The sequence below is a fragment of the Lepisma saccharinum genome, chromosome 1, assembly GCF_977018435.1.
Source record: "Lepisma saccharinum chromosome 1, izLepSacc3.1, whole genome shotgun sequence".
In the NCBI taxonomy this organism is placed as follows: domain Eukaryota; kingdom Metazoa; phylum Arthropoda; class Insecta; order Zygentoma; family Lepismatidae; genus Lepisma; species Lepisma saccharinum.
The window spans coordinates 128,147,452-128,169,814 of NC_139229.1; the positions used below are offsets into that span (position 1 = coordinate 128,147,452).

General features: G+C 38.4%; 1 protein-coding gene across 3 annotated transcripts in view; it reads left to right on the top strand.

Moving 5' to 3' along the window:
- Window positions 1-9,894, top strand: part of LOC146001122 (uncharacterized) — a 204,358-nt gene extending 194,464 nt beyond the window's left edge. For all 3 annotated transcript variants that reach the window (XM_083138422.1, XM_083138423.1, XM_083138431.1), the window contains exons 12-14: window positions 2,190-2,469; window positions 3,994-4,423; window positions 8,723-9,894. In XM_083138422.1, coding sequence (XP_082994548.1) covers window positions 2,190-2,469; window positions 3,994-4,423; window positions 8,723-8,847 — 835 coding nt within the window. In that variant the 3' untranslated portion in view covers window positions 8,848-9,894. The remainder of the gene's footprint in view (window positions 1-2,189; window positions 2,470-3,993; window positions 4,424-8,722) is intronic.
- Window positions 9,895-22,363: the final 12,469 nt, after the last annotated feature.

The window sequence follows — 22,363 nt, forward strand, 5'->3', positions numbered from 1 at the left end:
TTGTCGTAGATCAGCAGTGCAGACCCTCAGGGGGTTCCCCATGGCTTGATGAAATGTTACCAGCTTTTATATTCGTCATGGAGGTTCAATGAAAATAGACTGTTCAGTTCATTATAAAAAGTATAAAAAAAAATAATAAACCAATTTTTTTAAAAAAAACAACTATGAAAGGTAACAAGTGAAAGCAACACATATGATGATTATGATAATTATAAGCAAAATGGAACATCATTTTCTCATTAATGAAGTAATATTATGCCATTATTCACTCTTCAGTGTTATTATTACAGAAGGTCGATCCGTGTATATGTGTCCGATTTTGAACCGTCACCCCTGCGGACAGAATCGTTCAATCCAAGTGGTTAAAAGCGTGGGAGGATGGTTAGAGCCTGTAGTATCATGGCACTATCATGAGTGTGTGTTGTGTGCATGGCTCCTAAGGTGAACCGTTTTTGGGAGGACTAAGTAGTTGCACTTTTCCACGCCAAATATTTGGTGTCAAAAATTCAGACAAAGTACATGTACAAACAGTACAAAGAACATGGATGCACCTTGGGTTCGATGACCATCAAGACATAATCCAGGGGCATAAAAACCACGAGGTTCCAGCTATTCAGTTGCCCACCAGGGGGACGAGGAAGTGAGTATGCACTCCAGTGATGCCACCCGTGTCTTGGAAGTTGCATCGAATGGCACTGCAGGAACACCCCCCGATGCAACGTGTGATGGCCACACGACTCCACGTGGCCCAGTGAACTGTGAACATTACCTCAGTGAGGCCTATCTGTGTAAGGTCTCATCACATACATCTCTTTCTACCCAGAACTTTCTGCAACAGATGGCGACAGACATCGGCATTCTGGCTATTCCATTTCACAATATACTGGTGAAGTCACCAGATGCTAGTCCCATAGATTTCTGTGGGTTTGGTCTACTGAAACGGGCACTTCCCTCTCATCGTGTCACCAGTCTCTGGGGCCTGTGGAAAGCCTGTCAGGAGGAATGGCAGAAGATTCCACTTCCTGTACTTCATCGTAGCCTCCTACAATGGAAGTTATGGTGCAGGGCTATTGCCAAGACACACGGTGATCACATTGAGACCAACCGATGGTGGTCCCATGGATTTTCATAAGGTAAATGCTAGTCCAAAATCGGACACACATACGCGGATCAACCTTCTGTATTAGTGCAATTAAATATTAGTACTATGATAACTTGCATTAATTATAATAAATGACTTTCCATTGATCATTTCCTCACCGTGGCCTTGTGGCCTAAGTCGTCATGCTATGGGCTCCTGCTGTGGGACGCGTGCATGTTCGAGTCTCGGGGAAGCGTAACAATTTCTCCTGAGATTTCGGCCCGTGTATGGGACCGCTGGCCACCCACCATCCTGAGGAAATTGGGGAGCTACGAATGAATAGCGTAACCCAATCATGGAAACCAACAACAGTGACTGGAGGTTTGTTGTGCTGACCACATGTTATCCCGTAACTGGTTGGATGATCTCCCACCTCGACAGGTGGCAGAGGCCGGTAATCGATAGCTAGGTCCTGGCCTTCACGGGCTGTTGTGCCACAGGTTATTTCATTTAAAACTTTATAAAAAATATTACAGTTTCAAAGTGCAACAAAAGTTAATCAAAGCAGGTCTATGGTAAATGACAGAACTGCTGCCGTAGAAAATAGATGGATGTTGAATGATCAGGAACATTCTCCAAGGGATGGACAGATTAAAGATTTTTGCATATATCAATAATGTACTGATATAAAATTACAATTGTTCCATGTAGAACCTAAATGCTTCACTCATCTAATTGATTGATGTTTCTAACTAGTTGGTTGTAATGAGCTATACCTTAGAAAAAGAAACTACATAAATTAAAAAGATCCAAATGTTTAAACTGTGTATTTAGACGTTTATTTTTCAAAACCGAAGTACATGGATTATACACTTGGATTAATAAAGAAACAAAATTGCACAAGTTTGCACTAAGTTAAAGGTTATTGATAGAAATATTGGACTGGTAAAATTGTTATCAGCACGATTTCAATAAAGTGATACACTCATATGCTTATATAAGCCAATATGGATAGTGTGGTAATTACTCTGTTCATCCCCAATTTTGTTGCATTTGGTTTTTTTATAATTTTACTGTTATTACTTTCATGTACGTGTTATTTTTACAGGATACCAGACAGTCCAGGGGAACCTGATCCAGAGATTCATGCACCAACTGATCCAGTTCAGATTCCTTTGGATGATGCGACAGGCAACACAGACAGTGTATATGACTTCCAGAATACTCCTTGGCCGGAACCAAAGCCTATGCTTATCCCTAATTCTCCAGAACCTCCCTTGCCAACAGCATTGACAAGCCTTTTAACCAACATTAATGCTCCAGCAGTACCTCTGCCCCCTCAGCAGAGGCCTCTCATCCCTGTAGCACCAGGAGGAGGTGATTGGAGGGTAAGTTATACTATTTTGATCAAATTTTCAGATTGGCAGTATCTTTGCAGCTTATTGTGGCATATTTCACAGGGTGCAAAAAATACACAAATACTGCTAATAGATTTCACAGCTATTTTGATTTTAGTCTAAGAAGCTGACAGATCTGCTAAACAGATCCAAGAGTTGATTCTCATGGAAAAAGAAAACAGAGCACAAACCAAACTTTGTTAAGGTTTTACTAATTAAATAGGTTAATAGACCATTCAAATTCTTGATAGAATATTTCCAATTTTATATCTGATCAGTAGAATATTGGTTAGCAGTAAATTTTGTTATTAATACTTTATCAGTATCAATGCAAATTTCGTATTTGAAGGGCTCGGGTGTAAAACATGGTAAGTGACATTTTGGTAATTTCTGAGTTCATTAAGAAAAATTGTTATTAGAAGCTATACTGTAGATAAATTGTTTTCATGTTGTGTTTACAAATTTCAGAAGGTTTCACCGAGTCCAATGCAAATTGTATGACATTGCAATTTCACTTGAAAATTGAAGGATGACACATTTTATTTCTTAACTCAAAAATTTCCAAAATGTCACTTACCATGTTTTACACCCGAACCCTTCTTTGTCAATCCATAATTATTATTATCCATTTGTTAATATAATTTTTGTAATCTAACTTATAGTTTCCTGCATATAAAAGCAGGTTTTCTCTTTAATATACACTGCTGTGTTCCCCTGTACCTCAGTTTGTTAGTGTCTAATGTCAGAATCTAGATATTTGGTAGATGAAAAATAAAGGGGGGTAGTTAGAGGTTAAATATTAGACCTGCTCAGACTAAAAACCCCAGAGATGTTCTTCCTTCATCCATGCGGATACCTGTTTCTGTCACTTGAGATTAGATATGATCACTGCCAGTATTCACTCTGATCTTCTCAGATCAATTTGACTACTTAAATGTACAGTTTCCAGTACCTGTCAATTAGATCAGCTGTTCAGGGTGGTGCATTTCCACCTGAGGCAAGTACTGGAATTCTTAATTTTGCATTTGAAACTGAAGAGAACATCCTACCTCTGTGTTATGCCCCTTATTTCATGTCTGCCTAGTGTGTATTTACTTTTCTCATCATTCAACAATCGTAATTTATTAGTGTTAACTTCCAAGCTGTTTTTTTGACACAATATTAGAATATAGTGGAATTAACTTCTATGTGCTACATCGAGATTTCATCAAAAAATGCAGGCTCAACCAGGACTCAAACTTGGGCCTCTGGAATACTGTGCCATTGCTCTACCAACTGACCTACTGAGCCAGTCCTGGTTTTGCCTGATTTTTTGCTCTTGCTGTTTTACCTGCATGGAATTGTCTCTGCATGTATAGCAATGGTCTCTACAGAGACCTGGGTTCGAGTTCTGGTCAAACCTACATTTTTTTATGAAATTTCTACGTAGTATATCTGTATGTGCCAAACAGTAAAGTAACTATTATGTGCTTTCCTGTATCCTGCGTCAATATATCAATATCTCCTCCCTTACAGACTGGTGATGGGAAGGTCTTGACTACTATGCAAGTTCAAATGGATATGTTCCAAGGACCAAATCCCATGGCAAACATGCCACCACCTACAGGAATGCCGGAATTCACATTACCTCCTGAAGCTGGTGGCTTCGAAGGGAATTTTGAAGGAAATTTTGAAGACTTCAACATGCCTTTCATGGAGGGTGGAGAAGAGGATGTCTTCGAAGGTGGTGAAATGGGTCTCCTACCCAATCCTCCAGGCTTCCCGATGATGCCCATGGGCCCACGGCCAGGATTGATGCCATTCAGAGGAAATGCTCGAGGAAGGGGAAATATGGGTCCAGTGAGGCTAAGAGGTCGTGGTCCTCAAGGGGGGCCACGAGGAGGCCCCTGGTTCAGAGGTGCACCTCCTCAGAGAGGAAGGGGAAACTGGCAAAGAGGCAGAGGAGGTAAGCTGATAAATGTTCAAATATTTTTCGGTTACAGTGAATGTCCATTTTTACAATATCCAGCACACCCTGATTCTGGTTAAACAAGGTCTCTAACTTCAATTTCAGATTTCCCTACCCTGCTTTATTAACCTTAGAAAGCTAACATGTCCTGTGCCAAACGATACTGTTAACCATTTGTCTACTGGACTACTGATTCCTTCAGAATTAAAACACAGTATAAATTTTACAAGATATATTTTATTTACTACAAAATTTAGTATTTATTTACAAAAGACATGAATAGCATGTGAGAATGCAAAATTACATTTTTATAAGTTTTGTGTGCACTCAAAGCAACACTTTGACTGGTGTTCACCACACATGGCTTTGGAGCAATGGCAGCAGAAGAATCTGGTCCTTCTCCTCTTGCTTGAGGTGCACAATGCACAACTCTTCCTTCCTTGTTGTTGTTAAGCAACTGCATTAGTTGGTGGCATTCCCACATTGCCAGATTTTGCTAACATCCTGAAAGTTGTGACGGAAGGTTTGATGTAGGTAGAGACAAATGTTTTGTCCACCAGATAACCCAACATTTTTTTAAAAAAAAGAAACACTGAGGGAATGCTTGTAAAAGGAAACCGACACTTCTCCGTCAGTCTCTCTGACCCAAATCAAGGTAGACAGTGTGAGAAGCAGAAAAGGTAAAGAGGAAGTGGGTGAGACAAGAAAACTGCACTACATGCATAGATGACACGTTAGCTTCTAGGGTTAACTTCACACATTACAACACTATACTTTTTTATTTTTTAAAAGTTCAAAGCTTATCCTTCCTCTCTCAAATATGGTTTAGGCTATGAGGTCAAAGATGTATTTAGAGTGTTGGTACAAGCCCGTCCTGAGAAAGAAATGTACATAAACGTAGGAAAAATTGGTTGGTTCCAGCTGTAACAGCCAGGAACTTCACTCTTCATCAGCTGGAACTAAAAGTATTTTTGTTATTATACATTAGTTTTGACAAAGTGTAGTGGTGTTAATAGAAATATGCTAGATATGTGAATATATGCTATTAAGTTTCTATTTTTGTGCCACAACAACTATTATTATTACATTTGATATACCTGGTTAATCTACAACCGTGGTTTCCAAACTTTGTGAGGTGCTGAGCACTTTTCAGGAGAGGAATTCATCATGTAGCATTATCATCAACCGTATGCCAAAGACACAAATGTGCATTTTTGTCTGTTTTTACCTAACTGTATTTTTCAAGCTCTTATTTGATATTTTATCATATCAAAAGCCTGAACTATTCATTAATATCAAAATAGCTTATGTTTTGATCCAAACTTCAATTTACTCAAAGTCATTAAAAATTGGAGTTTTCTTACAACCTTAATTTTTACAAACATGTGTCATTGGCATAAGGCAAAGACAGTTTCACCTAGCACATAAGGTCAAAACGTTTAACCTGAATCATTTCCTGCCACTCATTGTCCTGTTGTTTGCTGGCTGACCTTAGCAAATACCATGCGAGTGCTTCCGTCTATTAACAGAAGCTCTGGAGACAGCACATGCACAGCCAGAGCTCTCAGTTCCCTTTGAGAGGGTAATTTGAACACTTGCTTCCCACATTCATAGCAGAGGAGGGCGAGACAGCCAACATTAGGGAGAAGGTATTTCAGATGGCAAGCAGAAAACAATTTATCCTCTAAGGGCTTGAACAACTCATTTATATTATTTGCTTGCACTTTTGAAGGATTCGTGCAACAGCTCCATTTTCACCACACATACGTTTGGTAACAACAGTCTGCAGATGATAGCTCATTTTATTTGAAAAATTGACAAGACATCATTGCTAGGTTTAGGCTACAGAGTGTGGAAACTGTTACAAGATAAATCTTTTGGCCTTTACATAGGTACTAAACTGAATGACAGCAGTATTGAAGGTGGAAGGTGTATTTTACCATTTGGTCATGTTAAACATCAAGCAAGTTCATCATTCCGTTCTGATGTGTTCTATTTGGATGTGAGTAGCTTTGGGTAGGAGAGTTGACTAAGGTGATGCATGACAAATAATTTCTACCCAATATAGTTCATAGGCCATCCAAATTCTTAATATTGAGATCTTGTATTTATTTATTCTATTTGCAGAGCACAGTTTGGTAACCACTGGTCTTTGAGAACACCTCCTAAAACATATTTATAGTTACGTGTTTGTGCCAGTTTTGTTGTCTATGCATTATTTGATTGAACTTTCTGGCACTTAAGTATACGCATTCTTATTCACTACGTATTTAAATTTGGTTACAAATAAATATTGTAGTGAATATAACATAGCATTTTTTTTTTATTGTAATCATCAAAGCCCATAAAAATTGGTAAAAATATATATTTTTTTTGTTTATCTGAAATATACTTTGATGTTAGCCTTTCAGAGATGTTTTTCAAGTGTGAAAGTTTCAAATACACTCTGTAAAGAAAAAGTAGTGACGCTTGCTCAGATATGGTTTTCACAAGATTCATTAACCAAAATGATTTTGTAGATGAATTCCTGATAACATTTCAATGCATACTCACAATGAGCAGTCCAACCTTAACTACATACACCACAGTTTCAGCTTATTGACATGACTATAATGAATATATATGCATATATAACTAGCTGTGTGTGTGTTTCTATAAAAAAGCCTTTGTAGAGAGTAATATATAAAAGTCAAAAAAACAATAAGAATAGCACAAAACAAAAAAAATAGAATATATTAAGAGTAAGACATATTGTGTACGAACACTGAGAGTACAACGCAGCAAACTAGTATTTTGTATGACCACCATGGGCCTTCTGCAGTGCAGCCAATCATTGAGGCATGCTGGTTACAAGGTTATGGCAAAGTGTAACCTCCATTTCATGGAACCAAACCCAGATTATCTGTTCCATGAGTTCCCTGCTATTGGAGAATGTCTTGTTATGCAGTCTTCTGCTCATAATGGCCCACAAATTTTCAATGGGATTCATGTCAGACGAGTTTGGAGGCCACCAGAGTCTCGAAATGCTCATGTCCTTGAACCACGTATTGGCGATTTTTGCTCGGTGATATGAAGCATTATCGTCCTGTAAAACAAGGTAGTCCATATTTTCTCCAGAAAAGTAGTCTCTAGCTGTTGTAAGAACTTTACGTTCCAGAATTTGAAGATATTTTCGTGCATCAACTGACCCTTCACAAGTATCCATCCTTCCAATGCCTTGAGCAGTAAAGCAAGCCCACACCATCACTCTGCCACTGAATTTTGCGTCTCTGAAGTTCCTCACCCTTTCACATCCACAACTTCACACCACCATCGTTTCCCACTATTCTAAATCTCTTTTCATTGGAGAAAATGACTTGCTTCCACTCATCTTCAGTCCAACTTGAATATCACCTCACAAACTCACGTCTTGCTGCACGGTGTGCTTGTGTCAGCTTCTTACGCAATTTCTTCTTCCCAATTCACACTTTGTGCAGTCGAGACAATACAGTTGCATGGCTAACTGCAATTCCAAGGTAATTTCTAATTACAGAAGCGAGTTGGGGGAACTCATTCCTCGATTCTGCAGTGCTGTTCTTCTCATTTTTCGATCTACTCTGGGTGATGTTTTCCTTTTTCTACCACACTGTTGCCGAAGTGACGATTTGTTATGCTGGTTTTGCTTGTGAATTTCTCTTCCTGCTGTTGAATGGTGGATTTTGAGTATTCCACCGATCTCCCTGAGAGATTTACCTTCGCTGTGCAAAGTAAGAATTTTGCCTTGCTTATGTGGCGACAAGTCACATTTCTTACCCATTTTACTTGTTTAGAGTCCACACACAGTAACAATATCACACAAAAACAATGCTACACAACAATAATACTGCCACAGAATGAGAAAGCACAGAACAGTCACTAACTGCTGTTTACTTTGACCTACACATCACAACTGCAATGCAGAATTCTCATGACGATAACTGACGAGGCACTTTCAGCGCCATCTGGCAGGAATATTACTGATACACAAACATTTAACTAGTGCCGTTCGTGACCACAGGTGCCACAGATAACGCAACGAAACTATGCTACTCTTCCTTTTATTTCTTTTCTAGTGGGCCGAAACTATGGTTTTCTGTGTAAGTTACTGTGAGAATTGAGGTGTCGCTATTTTTTCTTTACAGAGTGTACCTAGGGATGTATCCTGAAAATGTTTGAAAGTGTCCATGCATTTTGTACATGAAGAGCTATTTGTTTTACTAACATATGTAAATTTAGATACAAAAAGGGTAAAAATAATAATGATGCAACTTGTTTTAGGTCAACCAAGAGGCCGAGGACCGCAAAGACATGTATGTGGATATTTCCAAAATGGCTACTGCAGGCATGGTGAAGGGTGTCAATATCTACATCCAGGTGTTAATGGACCACAGGTTTCTTTTTAAATGCTGATAAACTCACAATGACCTTTATAAGGCTGCAAGAACTCACAAGTTAATAATTGACTGTCAAGGCTACAGAAATAATTGTTACTGAAGTACAGTACAAGTGAACATTGTTATTGTGAATAACGTCTACTGCCCATGGAAGTCAAAAGTGTTTAGACATGGATGTTTTCACTCCAGCATACAGTGTGAAAGTGAAGTGAATGTGGTCTTCTACTTAAAAATGTGATAAATGTGAAATATCTTCCAATCATTCCAGCAAATATGTGAAATACTGTCCTTTAGGTTACATTACACTACATTTCCATGTGATATTCTGGTAACATGTTACCATTCCATTTCTTCCAAGCAGAACTATGTCCAGTGACAAAGGATGCCAGGTTGTGTATTTGTACAAAGAGAGAGAAGATTGGTTTGTGTGCAAATTTGTACAAGACTTAACAGATGACCAAGTGAACACAGGACAATTCACAGTTTTTTCTAATTGGACATAAAGTGTGTGCAACTTAACACATTCAGATTGTCAGACATAATGAAGTGTGTTTTTAGTGCAGTTTCATACCAAATGTATTTGGTTATTTCTCTTTTTGATTTTCATAGAACCTCTTTGTAAACATTGTATATACAGATATATATAGATTGATATTTTTCAGTTTTCTTGTAATGCCAAGCACAAATATTAGGGATATTTATTACAAATAATATTTTCATCATGTTGAAAGTTCTTTTTTCAGATTAATCAATCTACTTGTGAACAATAACTCACAAAGGTGCTGTTTCAGTGGTAATTGATCTCCCCTTCTAGACTCAGAAAGGGAGGTTGATATGTGAAAGAAATGTTGGCTCGTTTTAAGAGTTCACCTGCAAAGAAATCAGTTGCAAATAATGTTTGGCTTGTGACTTGTATCTGCAATCGTTGTGCAGTAGAGAATTGTCAATTCTTTTAATGTAATACTGAGTAATAACAATGCAGCTGTAAAATTATGCATTCTTACTTTGTGTTACAATGATGTTTTCATAAAATATACATAAAAGAAAATTGTTTTCTTTCTGAGAGAGAGTCCACAATCTGTTATGAATAGAATGAGTGCAATTTATTAAATATGAAAAGAGGGCAAGTGCGAGATAGAAAAAGTCCATATCTGCAGCAATGGTAAGGAAAAACTTTTTGTAAAGCATTGATGACATTTTAAATCATTCAAACATATCGATAACATATGAATAACATAAGTAAATGATAGGATAAGTTGTTGTTTTTTTTAAAATTTTTATAACTTCAATACTTCAAATCTTTCAAATTATGATCAACTGAGAAGTAATTTCTACTCAGTTTTTCTTGGAACCAATTTTGTTCTCATAAGACACTATAGGCAATAATAATAATAAATACTAATCTGCCTGCAAAGTGTTTATTGTTCAGAGAGAAATGATATTTATTGATACAGAACAGGCCTGGTCAACCTACCATATTTGTGAAAGAGGGTTTTCATATGCATTTGTAGACTGTAAACTGGGCAGTGGTACTGTAGTGTTTTAAGAGGGGCAGAAAAGAGGGAGTGAGCAAGGCAGTAAGCTTCGTTGATGGTGTTCATGCAGTAGGAATCCTCCTGCCCTCCACAAGTTCATGTGGGTTGCTCTAGCCTGATAAAGAATAAGATACCAATTAGTAATGGTATTCCACGGCATATGTTACCACATGGGCAAAATTCACTATTCACATCCACCCATGGATATTAATTAATTTTTTTAGTATATTTTTTAGTATGCATTGGTATAATATTGAATGGTTTAAATAATAATAATAAAATAATTATTATGTTAAACTACAGTTAATCCCAGTTTTCAATTCCTGCATTTCACACTTCCCCACATTAAGTTTTTGCATCTAGATTCACTGAAAACCTAAAATCAAGGTTTCACTGTATTATTTTATTGCTAATTTATTATGATTAGTATCAAGATTTTTATATCCTTGAGAAAAAACTTCTACCATATGAGTGAATATCCAGCATAACTCTTTTTTTCTCTTCACATGTCGTACCGTCAATATACTAAAATACATAGTTATTCTAACTTGTTATTAACTTTTAACTTTCATCCCTCTGCCATCAAGAAAATCTTTAAAACTAGGGGAAAATTTTAGTCATGAAATTAACGCTGTAAGCTTGTCACATAAAAATCTAATATTTGTAATTTCAAAAACTTGTGAATCCATGAAGTTCTTACCTGGTTCTTGCATCTTACATGCAATTTTTTGAGTAAACTATGTAATTTTTTTCACTTTAGGTTAATCTGCTGGAATACCAATTAGCTGAACTTTATGTTAATAAGGTGGGTTTTTTTCTAATTTGAAGTGAATTATGCTAATTTCCAGGTAGGGGGTTGGCTGACCTGTTTGGACACCCTCCCTTCCTCCTCCTCACAATTGGAATTGTTTTCTTGTTGTAAAATGGGTTTGAAGACCTTCCTCGATGTGCACGTCCACATCTAGGAATGTGATTTGTTTGGTGGATTGGGTCCAGGTCAGAGGCACAACCACGAATTTTTGTCTTGGGGGGGCCAAGTACCAGGATAAACATACCAATAATAATTATATTTTTAATAAAAATAATGTTAATACTAATAATGTTATTATAACATTATTATTATTGTTGTTATTATTGATTTTACTTCGCTTCTTGTGCCACTTTTGGCTAATTTGCGAAGATGGGGATGGTGATGGCATGATGAAAATGATGAATGGATACTCGCAAACATCCATGCCCAGGCCGGGATTCGAACCCAGGAATTTGTGTTCGAACAAACGATTTGAATTATTTTTTTAACACATTCAATTTCACATTAATAACGAAAAACAAGCACATAAACTATTTTTGAAAGACAGAAAATGTTTGATAAATGCATTTCAAATTATTTTTTACATTAACATAACTGTCATGCATGATATATGTTTCACATATATGCAATGTGGAGTGACGTGTACACTAAATTGTGTGCATATTCAAAGTTTCCTTAATAAATATTATATACAGCATATATTATTTAAATACATTACACAACCAATTCATCAATCTCTCAATAAACCAACAGCAAAAATTACATAAATTGTCTCTGAAATGTGCATGCTCCCTTTCCTCCAAGCAATTGTTCATGCATTTAAAAGAAAATCAATGAAGACAGTCGTATTTCTCTGTCTGGTGATTTCCAATGCAGCGAGAATACATAGATTCCGAGGAAGCAAGCAAGAAAATTTTTTGATCCAATTTTTTGGCAGGCTGAAATCAATATTAATTTAATAGGGTGCAAATAATTTATGGAACGCCATGGCATTGTATCATTTACAACTTTTGTGCCTTCCCGATGGTGTAGTGCTAAAATCGTTACCTTGTGATTAAGGGGTCCCAGGTTCGTTACCTGGTGGAGGCACATAGTGGTTCGGAACCCACTCTAAGCTATAGGCCCAGTCTCAATTAGCCTTTCTGTGCATAAACTTTTTTCATTTAGATCGTACGGTGCCCAGGGCCGTCTCCCGCCATCCCCTAGCTACGGTTCTGAACTTGATAAGACTAAGAAAAGCAGGCATTGCGAGTGAAGCGATCAAGAAAATTTTGCGAAAAGTATTTTTATTTGCATAAAATTTGAAGTTCTGGGCGGTAATTGCCCCCCTGCAGGTACACTTGACCGTCAATGCTTGTCCCCCTTGCCCCCCCCCCCTAGAACTCATATCCGACTAAGGTTGGGGGGCAATGCCCTCCTACCTCCCCCCCCCCCTGTGGTTGGGCCACTTGTTCAGGTGAACTTTATGGAACTTAAGTGATTAAGTTGGTTTAGGAGAATGGATAGGGAGTGTTCTCCATGTGTTCATGAAAATGTCGTCGATAAAATGGAGCCAGGAGAATGGTACTATTTTATCCAGGTACTATTGCTCAAGTGTACCCAAGAGATTTACACAGGTTGGGGCCATACTTGTGCTCATGAGTGTGATATTGATCTGGAGGTGAGAACTGCTGAGATTGTGGGGTTTTGCTTTGGAAATGGGGGTGTTTCTTTAGGGTAAAATGACATCAATGGAAGCAAGATGGTGTTTGGGAGCAATGGTGAAAGGTCATTGATTTTCTGAAAGAAGTGGTTGGTGTGACGAAGGTAGGAGGGTGAAGCTTTTACAAGAGGCTGGAGGTGGAAGTCCACAAAGGCAGAAATTATTTTGGTGGGAGAATTGAAGTTGAACACAATGGGTCTGCCAGGGTTATTACGAGTAGGTTTGTGAATTTTGGACACTAGGTAAAAAGAATCAATGTGGGATGAGTGTGAATGTGGTAGAGATTAGGGGTAGCCACAAAATCCAGATAATGGATGTCCAGATTTCAAATTATCTTATGTCAATTTGGTATGCAGCAAGTAATCTGTATATATGAATGTCCAGAAAATGGAAATACCGTGCGTCCATTTCGATCTGCAGCCGAGAGATCGGGAGAAACGTGGCGGGCGGCGCTGACGGAGGTGCCGACATTTGCGGCCTGTAATGCCCGCATATTTTTATGGACATATGCAGACATTTATATAAATATTGCAAAACTAGCACTAACCTGTGTTATAAGAGTTGTTCAAAGTGATGTCCACCTACATTCACACATTCCTGGCATCGTTTGATGAAATTTTGATTCACACGCAAAAGTTCTTCTTCCGTAATTCTTCCTAGTTCTGCCCTTATATTGTCTTTTAGTTCGTCGATGCTATGAGGGTTATTTCGGTAGACTCTATTTTTCAAGGTTCCCCACAAATAATAGTCACATACGGTAAGATCTGGCGAACGTGAAGGCCATAAACCTCTTGAAATTATTCTGTCATCAAACACCTCCCTTATAGCATCCAAAGAATCAGCGGCGGTATGGGCTGTGGCCGAATCTTGTTGAAAATACCCATATTGTCTCTCATTATCTGATAACAACTGAAAAAACGGCGCGAGTATTTGTGTACGGTACCTCTCTGAATTTATTGTGTCTTCAAAAAATATAGGCCCTATTATTCTTTTGGCACTTACAGCACACCACACACCAATTTTTGCATCGTGTAACGGAACTTCGTGTATTATTCGGGGATTTTCAGTGCTCCAGTATCCATTGTTCTGTGAACAAACATGACCACGCAAGTGAAACCATGCCTCATCCGAAAAAATATTAACTGTGGATCAACAATACCATCTACAATATTCTGCAAAACCCAATTACAGAAATTTGCTCTACTTACGTTGTCAGGGGGCCGTAATTCTTGCACTATAGAAACTCTGTACGGTTTTAATTTTAGTAGCTTAGTGGCTGTATGTGCTGATGATTTTGACACGCCCATCTCCTGTGAAACACGGCGTAGAGGTTTGTTTGGAGAACGTTCTAACGCTGCACCAATTTCATCGAGTTTTGCTTCGGTTAGAATCCGTCGTTTTTGCTTAGGTGTTTTAAAATTTAACGATCCAGTTTCTTGTAATTTAAGGACAAGACGTCTAACCGTATCTCTATGTGGAGGTGAAACGCCTGGGAATTTCTGTACAAATTGCCTACACACGTCTCGACACGAGTCTGTTTTCACGTAAGTGTCATACATAAAAATTCTTTGTTCTAACGTGAACCTTGCGGCTGGCATTCCAATCGTCTGACTGACACAACACACATACACACTGCAATAACACAAACAAGTAACGGCAAGTAACCAAGAATAACACTCTTACGCACAGTACGAAATTAACACGCTCTTGGTTTACCTCTGCCTGCCACTATATTCACAGCTCTGTAGTCGCCAAGGAACAAAAAACTTGAGCTAGGAGATTTCGGATTGCAAGGAAGCTCACGAACACCATTAGCTTTTAACGGTTCGTCTGCAGCGTAATCTTGATACAGTGTTGCACATTCGAAACCTCCAAACGATCCCCATCAACACAAAACTCTTTCAAGGATATAAACTTAAACAGGACGTTACTGGTCAAAACTATGATTAAAATGTTTTACAGAGTATTATCTGTGGCTCTTAATATAATTTCTAAAGCATATTTATTTGTGTATATAAGGGTGGAACTTGGAAGAATTACAGAAGAACTTTTGCGTGTTATAACACAGGTTAGTGCTCGTTTTGCAAGATGTCCACAAAAATAAGCGGGCATTACAGGCCTCAAATGTCGGCATCTCCGTCAGCGCCGCCCGCCACGTTTCTCCCGATCTCTCGGCTGCAGATCGAAATGGACGCACTGTAATATGGATAATCTGAATATCCACAAGTAACCTGGATATTTGAATATTCAGATAATCCATGTATGTGGATTACTTTTTCTTTTTCAAGTTCAGCGAGTTATTCTGGTAAGAATTTCTGAAATGAAGAAAATAATTACCAAATAAAGGTTCAAGCAGTTCCTTCTTTGGGAAGAAAGATTTGGAACTTTGGAAATTCCGATCTACTGTTACCAAGATTTTGTGGAGTTCACACTGTGCTTGACAACTTGAAATGCATTACCCTCACAATGTACGTTTGTTAAGTTTGCCCTTCATATCAGCAACACCTCATATTGTCTTGCACAATCATTGAGGAATGAACACTTTCGCTTTGTTATTTCATAAAAGTAAATATGAATTAATAATCAAAATTCTCACTACGCGTTTCTGTATCGTGTATGTATGACTCGAAAAGGAACTGGCCGACCTCTGTGGTGGAGTGGTTAGCACACCATGTCACAATGCCAGAGGTCCCGGGTTCGAATCCCACCCTGGGCATGGCTGTTCTTTGTGAGTGTCCCTTCATCAAAATCATCATATCATCGCTCATCCTCATCTTCGCCATTATCCAAAAGTGGCAGAAAAGTGAATTAAAATAAACCATATCAGTTAATCAAAAAGGAACTGCTCCAATTACATGTAATATTTCACAAGTCTCAGATTGCGAAGCAACAAGTTTGAATAATATGTACTAATGACTAGGGGTGTGAAAGAACTTTTTTTGGTCAGGACGGGTAAATCCCGACTTTAGGGACGGGTAAAATCTGCAATTTCCTGACCAAGCCGGGAAAGTTTCAGGAACGGGAAATTATAAAAATTTCCCAATGCTGTGGAAATCGTAAATTTTATGTCATTTCCTTTTTATTTTTCATTTCTGAAATAAAAGCTAACAATTTCCCGATGCTGTGGAAATCGTGAATTTTACGTCATTTCCTTTTTCTTTTTCATTTCTGAAATAAAAGCTAACAATTTCCGAGAAGTGTCAAGACACTTAGTATGAAGAAAACATCAATAATTAACCATTTTTTTAAAACAACCATTTGGAAGTTCCGAACTGCTCGGGATCCCGAAATGTCTGGAAATCATTTCCCGAAGTCGGGTTCGGCACGGATTTTTTTTTACCGATCCTGGTACCGACTTTTCTGGAAACCCCATACCCCTACTAATGACTCAGTCGGGAAAGTGATCATGTTCAGCTCCCAGATGCTAGGTGAGCATTGGTCTAATACTTAAGGTGCCCCAAGTGATATGAATATTCATTATGTGTGGAAACATTCTCTATGCAGAACATTTGCTACGGTTGATGCTATACTCTTTCTAGAAAAGGAGGACATTTACAGATTTCTAAAGTAGGACATGTCCGGATAAAAGAGGACGTCTGGTCACCCTATTTTTGTCTCCGTTTCTCGATAGAAACAAGTAAAGAGAAGAGATGACGTGCAGTGCATTCGTGTTCAGTTCATTTTTATTTAGGTATTTATGCATGCAAAGCGATGAGATGTGTAGCCTACATGACAAATATGATTAGCTGAACATTAAAATCCTTATTATTACAAGTGTATTAATAAACACAGACTAGTTAATAAATATTTGACTTTTTTGTGTGTGAATGAATCCTGCGAATCTCATGTATGAATATGCATACCCGAGTTCATCAAAAATCTTGTTCGGTACGCATTGATTACCATATTTTTGTCGAGCAAATTTCTAGTCCATACTTTTCTTTTTTAATAAGAGCACAAAGCAGTATTTCTCTCCTACAATATTCTTCAAATTGCTACTCCATTTTTAAGCCGGCTTTAAGACGAAAGCATTTCCTTTAGCATTTTTGCTAGCATAAATGCTATGTTTTCGATTGCAATGTATAACGTATACAACATGAAAGGCACGTCGAGTTACATCATCTGTGCTGAGTGCACGGTGTTTACATTTGAACCAACTAAAATATTCTTCCGTACGAGTACAGTAAACGTTGTAAAGTATGTATTTAAGCAGCGCCATTGTTTTGTACCTAATAACTAGAGGCATGCAAATTTCGTTTTTGACGAAAACACGAAATATGAAATAACATGCTGTAATGTTCATTTGTCATGTTTCTGAAAGGTCTGAGGTGCATTTTTCTACCCTGTTTTGTCACGAAATAATGCGAAATTGACTCTTAAACACGAAATTTACCGTTTATATACTGACGCGACACTTTCTGAAGTCTGAAGTATCCTGTGAGTTATGCAATTCACGGAAAATTGATTAATTCTGCTGTAAATATTTGAGAAGCAAAAATGGACCCCTTTACACAGGAATAAACTTAATACTCTGGTAAAAAAGGTAAAGTGCTCCCCTGTGCATAGCACTACGCCATGAAGGCGTATAGGGGGTGTGGGGGTAACGCCCCACACTTTCTTGATCCGGTCGTGAGTGGGGGTGATGTGATCAGCATCACGCCCCTGACCGCCTTTACCCCCCGGGGTTTCCCCCAGGTACCCATGTTATTCGACGCTGGGTGGGCGCCGGGGCCGCTTCCAATGTGCTATTAGAAGGGATAAGTTTATTTTGTGTAATAAGTGCAGTTTTTAAATCAAATTTAGAATTATATTCACAATTTTAAAACCAAAATGTCATATTATATAGCACTTTTGATGTGATTATTCACCGCTATATTATTTTATTTACCGCTTTTGAAGCCGAAATAGACTCTGTTTTTGTACCGAAATTTTGCTTTTTTATTTACCAAAACGTTTTATACGAAACGTTATTCCTCTCGGTTGAATAGTTATCGGTTTTTGAAAATGTGAAGTGATACATTGTTTACATCTCACGTGGTCCCCATTACAACTTCACTCGTGACCTAAATGGGAAGAAAAGTCTATCGGCAAGTACGCTGATAAGTATCGTGTGAGTGAGGCGAAAACTAGCAAATGGGTATTCAGTCCGGCGCCAACTAGGGCATACCTACTGGAAATCCAGTTCCGTGTGATGCGGGCGTTAGACCGACCCTGCCCCCTACCCACATACCCACCGCCACTAACAAATTTCGACAAAGCATGGAGAGAGAACCATATTTTTTCCTAACAACTTTATCTGTTCTTGATCTGGCAATCTTGCAGATTCAACAACATCTTATTTCCGTTTTCACTGTATTTTATCCATGGATGAAGATGCCGCCCGCACAGCAACAATTTTAAAATATTTCCTGTGTCTGGTGAGTGTTTCCCATTTCCTTCTTTATAGACAGAGTATTCGTACGACCACGGTTGGTGTTAATTTGCATCAAACGTTTTACAGTTTAGTAACTTCTCCTGAAGTATCGAAGTGGTATCGTAAAGTTTTAATTGTCACCATGAACTAAATGAAACGGAAACAAAACTTTATTTTAAGTTGTGGTTCTTAAGCAGTGGCGTAGCAAGGGTAGTAGGTAACCGCCCAGGACCTCGCGTCCATGGAGTTGATACGAAAAATGTAATAAATAGACGTGAAAAAAATATGGAACAGGCTCATTTTTGTGGACAATAAAATTAAAACATTCTGTTTTTATTTGGTTTTAAATTCTAGTTAAACGTTATAATTTGAATGAATACGTCAAATCAGGGGCGTAACATACAGGCAGACGCAAAAATTCACGATCAATTACTTGGACATTTTTAACCATTTAATCTATTCTTGAATAAAAAGCACTTTGTCTTGTATTTTCTTCTTTCTCTTGATCTTGCATTCTCAATGTTAATAAGTTAACAATATAGCTCCTCCAACTGCCACGAAGCAAGGTGTGAGTCATTTAAATGCTTGTGTTGATGGATAAGAGGACACTCATAAAGAACACCCAATTCCCACCACGGGATACGAACACGGGACCCATGGCGTCGTGCTAACTACTCCGTCACGGTGGTTGGCGAAATGCTGTTGGAGTATTAGATGTGACCACCAATGTTTAGGCTAATAGTATTGCAGATAGTTCTAAGCGTATACCCAAAAGTAATATGTCCATTACTATTTTCATTCATTCTGGTTTCCGCATTGTGATGATAATGGGTTAAAATAAAAACGCCACTAAGCAAATGTCAACATCAGCTTCGCATCAACAGAATTCCATCTCTTAGAACAACACAAGATGTAGAGTAAGAACAGAATGAAAATAGTAATGAACAATTTGCCTACAATTATCTTTGCTATTGGCTGTACATTACATTTGTGCAATGTTTTGGTCCAAAGTAACGACAATCAGCAACACAGTCGCTTACAGTCAAGGGTTGTCACATGGCGTACAGCTTGGTGCTCACTGTTTACATTCAGTTCTCAGAAGTATTCAAATAGTAGTGTATTCCGCAAATTAACAGTTTTCATTTTTGAAAAGTTTTCTTGTACCAGCACCATTGAACAGCTATGATAATTCTATGGTTAGAAAACAATATATTTATAAATTAAATGATACGTATTAGGAATGATTATTAAAATGATGAACATGTCTAAATGTGAGTTAACGAAATAAAAACGACACATTCTCGTAATACGACTGCAGTTTGAAAAAAATCAGGACAGGGATTAAAAAGAATGTACTGTCTTGACTAAATTGGGATGTCTTCTAGACTTGCAGCAAAGCTATGGTTATAAAACAAAAATTGCTCAAAGTTGCAGTTTGCAGACTTCTGGTGCCTGCCTCTCTCCTCAAACAACCCATTCATATATGCAAGGATGAAATCGAAATTCTTGCACAATCTGAAAAAATTGTCAATATTATTTTGATATGTTTTTATATATCTTCATGTTACATATAATATTTCATAGTTCGAGTGGGGGATGGGCCATGGACGGACCTGTCCTACAGCTTCAGAATTCAGCTCCCGGAAAACAGAGAAAGCATTTTTAGGGTGAGTGAAATTATTAAATATCAGTAATTTATTATTATTATTTAAATATGATAAATTGCTGATGTATCTCTGAAACTTTTGCATCAATTCACATTGAGATTTCAAATTTAAAGAACGGATGGGAGCTTCGCATTCTAATCTCCTCCAGGGCCTCGCGACATGTTGCTACGCCACTGTTCTTAAGACTTCTCTACATAGTCACTGTGCAGATGCACACATTTCTCCCAGCGTTTCTTGACCTTCCACAAGCCGTCATTGTAGAAGTCTTCAGATTACGTCGAAAACCAGTGTTCTTGCCTGTGGTTCCACCTCTTGCATGACATCATTTGTGTTGTCGAATCGCCGACCCCGCAGTGGATTTTTTTTATTTCAGGGAACAAGAAATGTCACTTGTGGCGAGATCGGAAGAATAGGGCGTATGCGGCAAGATTTTATAGCCGCATTGCCTTGCTTCCACAGTAGCAGGTATAGTTCGTCGTGAATAATTTTCCACACACTGCCGTAACTACTTAGTAATACCAGTTGCATGCATGATCATGTGGAGAGTTATAATACTCGTCGGTCTTCCAGGATGAGATCCTCCACTTTCATCACTGTAGCCGCATCGTCCGTGAGTGATGGTCGTCCACTTCTTGGTTCGTCTGCTAGGGACATGTGGCCACTTTGGAAATTCCTTTTCCATCTCACAACAGTGTCATATGACTGGCAATCATCACCATAGACAGCCTTCATTTCATCATGAATTTACCGGGCACTGTAACCCTTCACATTGAGGAACTTAATCTCGCTGCGAGCCTCAGTCTTCTCCATCTTGCAGGTTACTGAATCTACCGCCACCTGTCAAAAAAGTAACCAACATACTAAGAACATTTTCACACCATCATGCACACAAGGGCCAGTGGTTACACTGGCGAAATTTCATTCACATAGCTCAATAACTTCTGGATGATAATTAAAACTTTACGATACCCTTCGTACAGATCGGATCTGGCGCAGAACATATATACACGTACAAGCCTTGAGGTCAATAAGTACCATATAATATTGGACTTTAGCGTGGGTAAACGTAAGAAGCTGACCTTTCCGCCGTCCTGGTGCAGAAGTCAGTAAACAAAGAACATTGGGTGTTATTTATTGCATTAGCCCTTTGACATTTCTGTACAGTTGAAAGATTTCATGTAAGGTCAGAACAAATAACTGTGTGAAAAGCACGTGCCTGCCACGTGCTTAGTATCAGGTTGGGTTAAAGGTGAGCACAAAATCTGCAAACGGAAACAGTATAAATGTCATTGGAAGCAGAAATAGGCGTAACCTCTCGAACCACGCGTTATTTTTTACGCGAATGTTGATAAGATTTGTTAATGGGTGTGTAATGGAAATCTACACGTGCCCTTCATTTGTACCAATCACTTTCCCACAGAAGATCCTCCCGTATCAGAGCGAAAAAGAGTTCTGGTTGATATCTTTATGTTTATTACACTGGGAAAAAATGAAGACGACCTTGTGAAAATCGAAAGCAGAACGTGCCCAGACCCGTCGAGATTTGTCGACTCTTGAGAACGAGACAGGCCTCTGCGAAATCGGGACGAGACGGGGACTTAAAGTCCGAGGCTCTCGGTCTCGTTCGAGACTTTGGTATCATATTGAAAGATACTCCCCGAACCAAATTTATTTTACTGTGAGACCAGAGATTTCTTCAAAAATTTCCATCTGGCGTCGTAAATTCGCATTCATGTAAAGAGAAATTCAGAGCCAAAATGATCATAAATCGGACCTCTGTGACAAATTTTAGGCAGCTGTTGAGGAAATTTGGAGGGGATGTTAGAGGGTTTGGGGTGTGTGGGCATAAATTACTGTATGAAACTTCTTTAGACATGCCAAGTGGATATTTAAGTCATATACATTTATATTGTTTATCGTACTTGCAAAGACAATCCATTAGTGGCAATTATGAGCCTGTGCTGCTTGGTTGCATATATATTCAGGATAAACCCCCATTTTTTTTTATTTCGAGGGCTCGTATCGTCGAAACGAGTTCATGCGATGACGTTCTGTTTCGACACTTGAACGAGACTACTTGCCCTTCGAGATCAAGTTGAGAACGAAATGGATGTTTATGAATCCATACGAAACCGTGAACGAGACGGGCATTTACAAGGCTGAGAAACTGCCAAGTCTAGTCTCGATCAGAGATGTCCAGCCTCCAGAGCATAGGGGTACGCAGACCCTCTGATTAGGGGGGGGGGCAAAACCCTTGAAAAAAGTTCAGTCGGGAAAGAAAAATCTCATTTTATCTCACTCTTTTAGTTTTATGCCATTGATGTATATATACGTGTGTGTGTGTGTGTACTCGTATATATATATAAAACATATTATTTAAATACATTACATAATCAA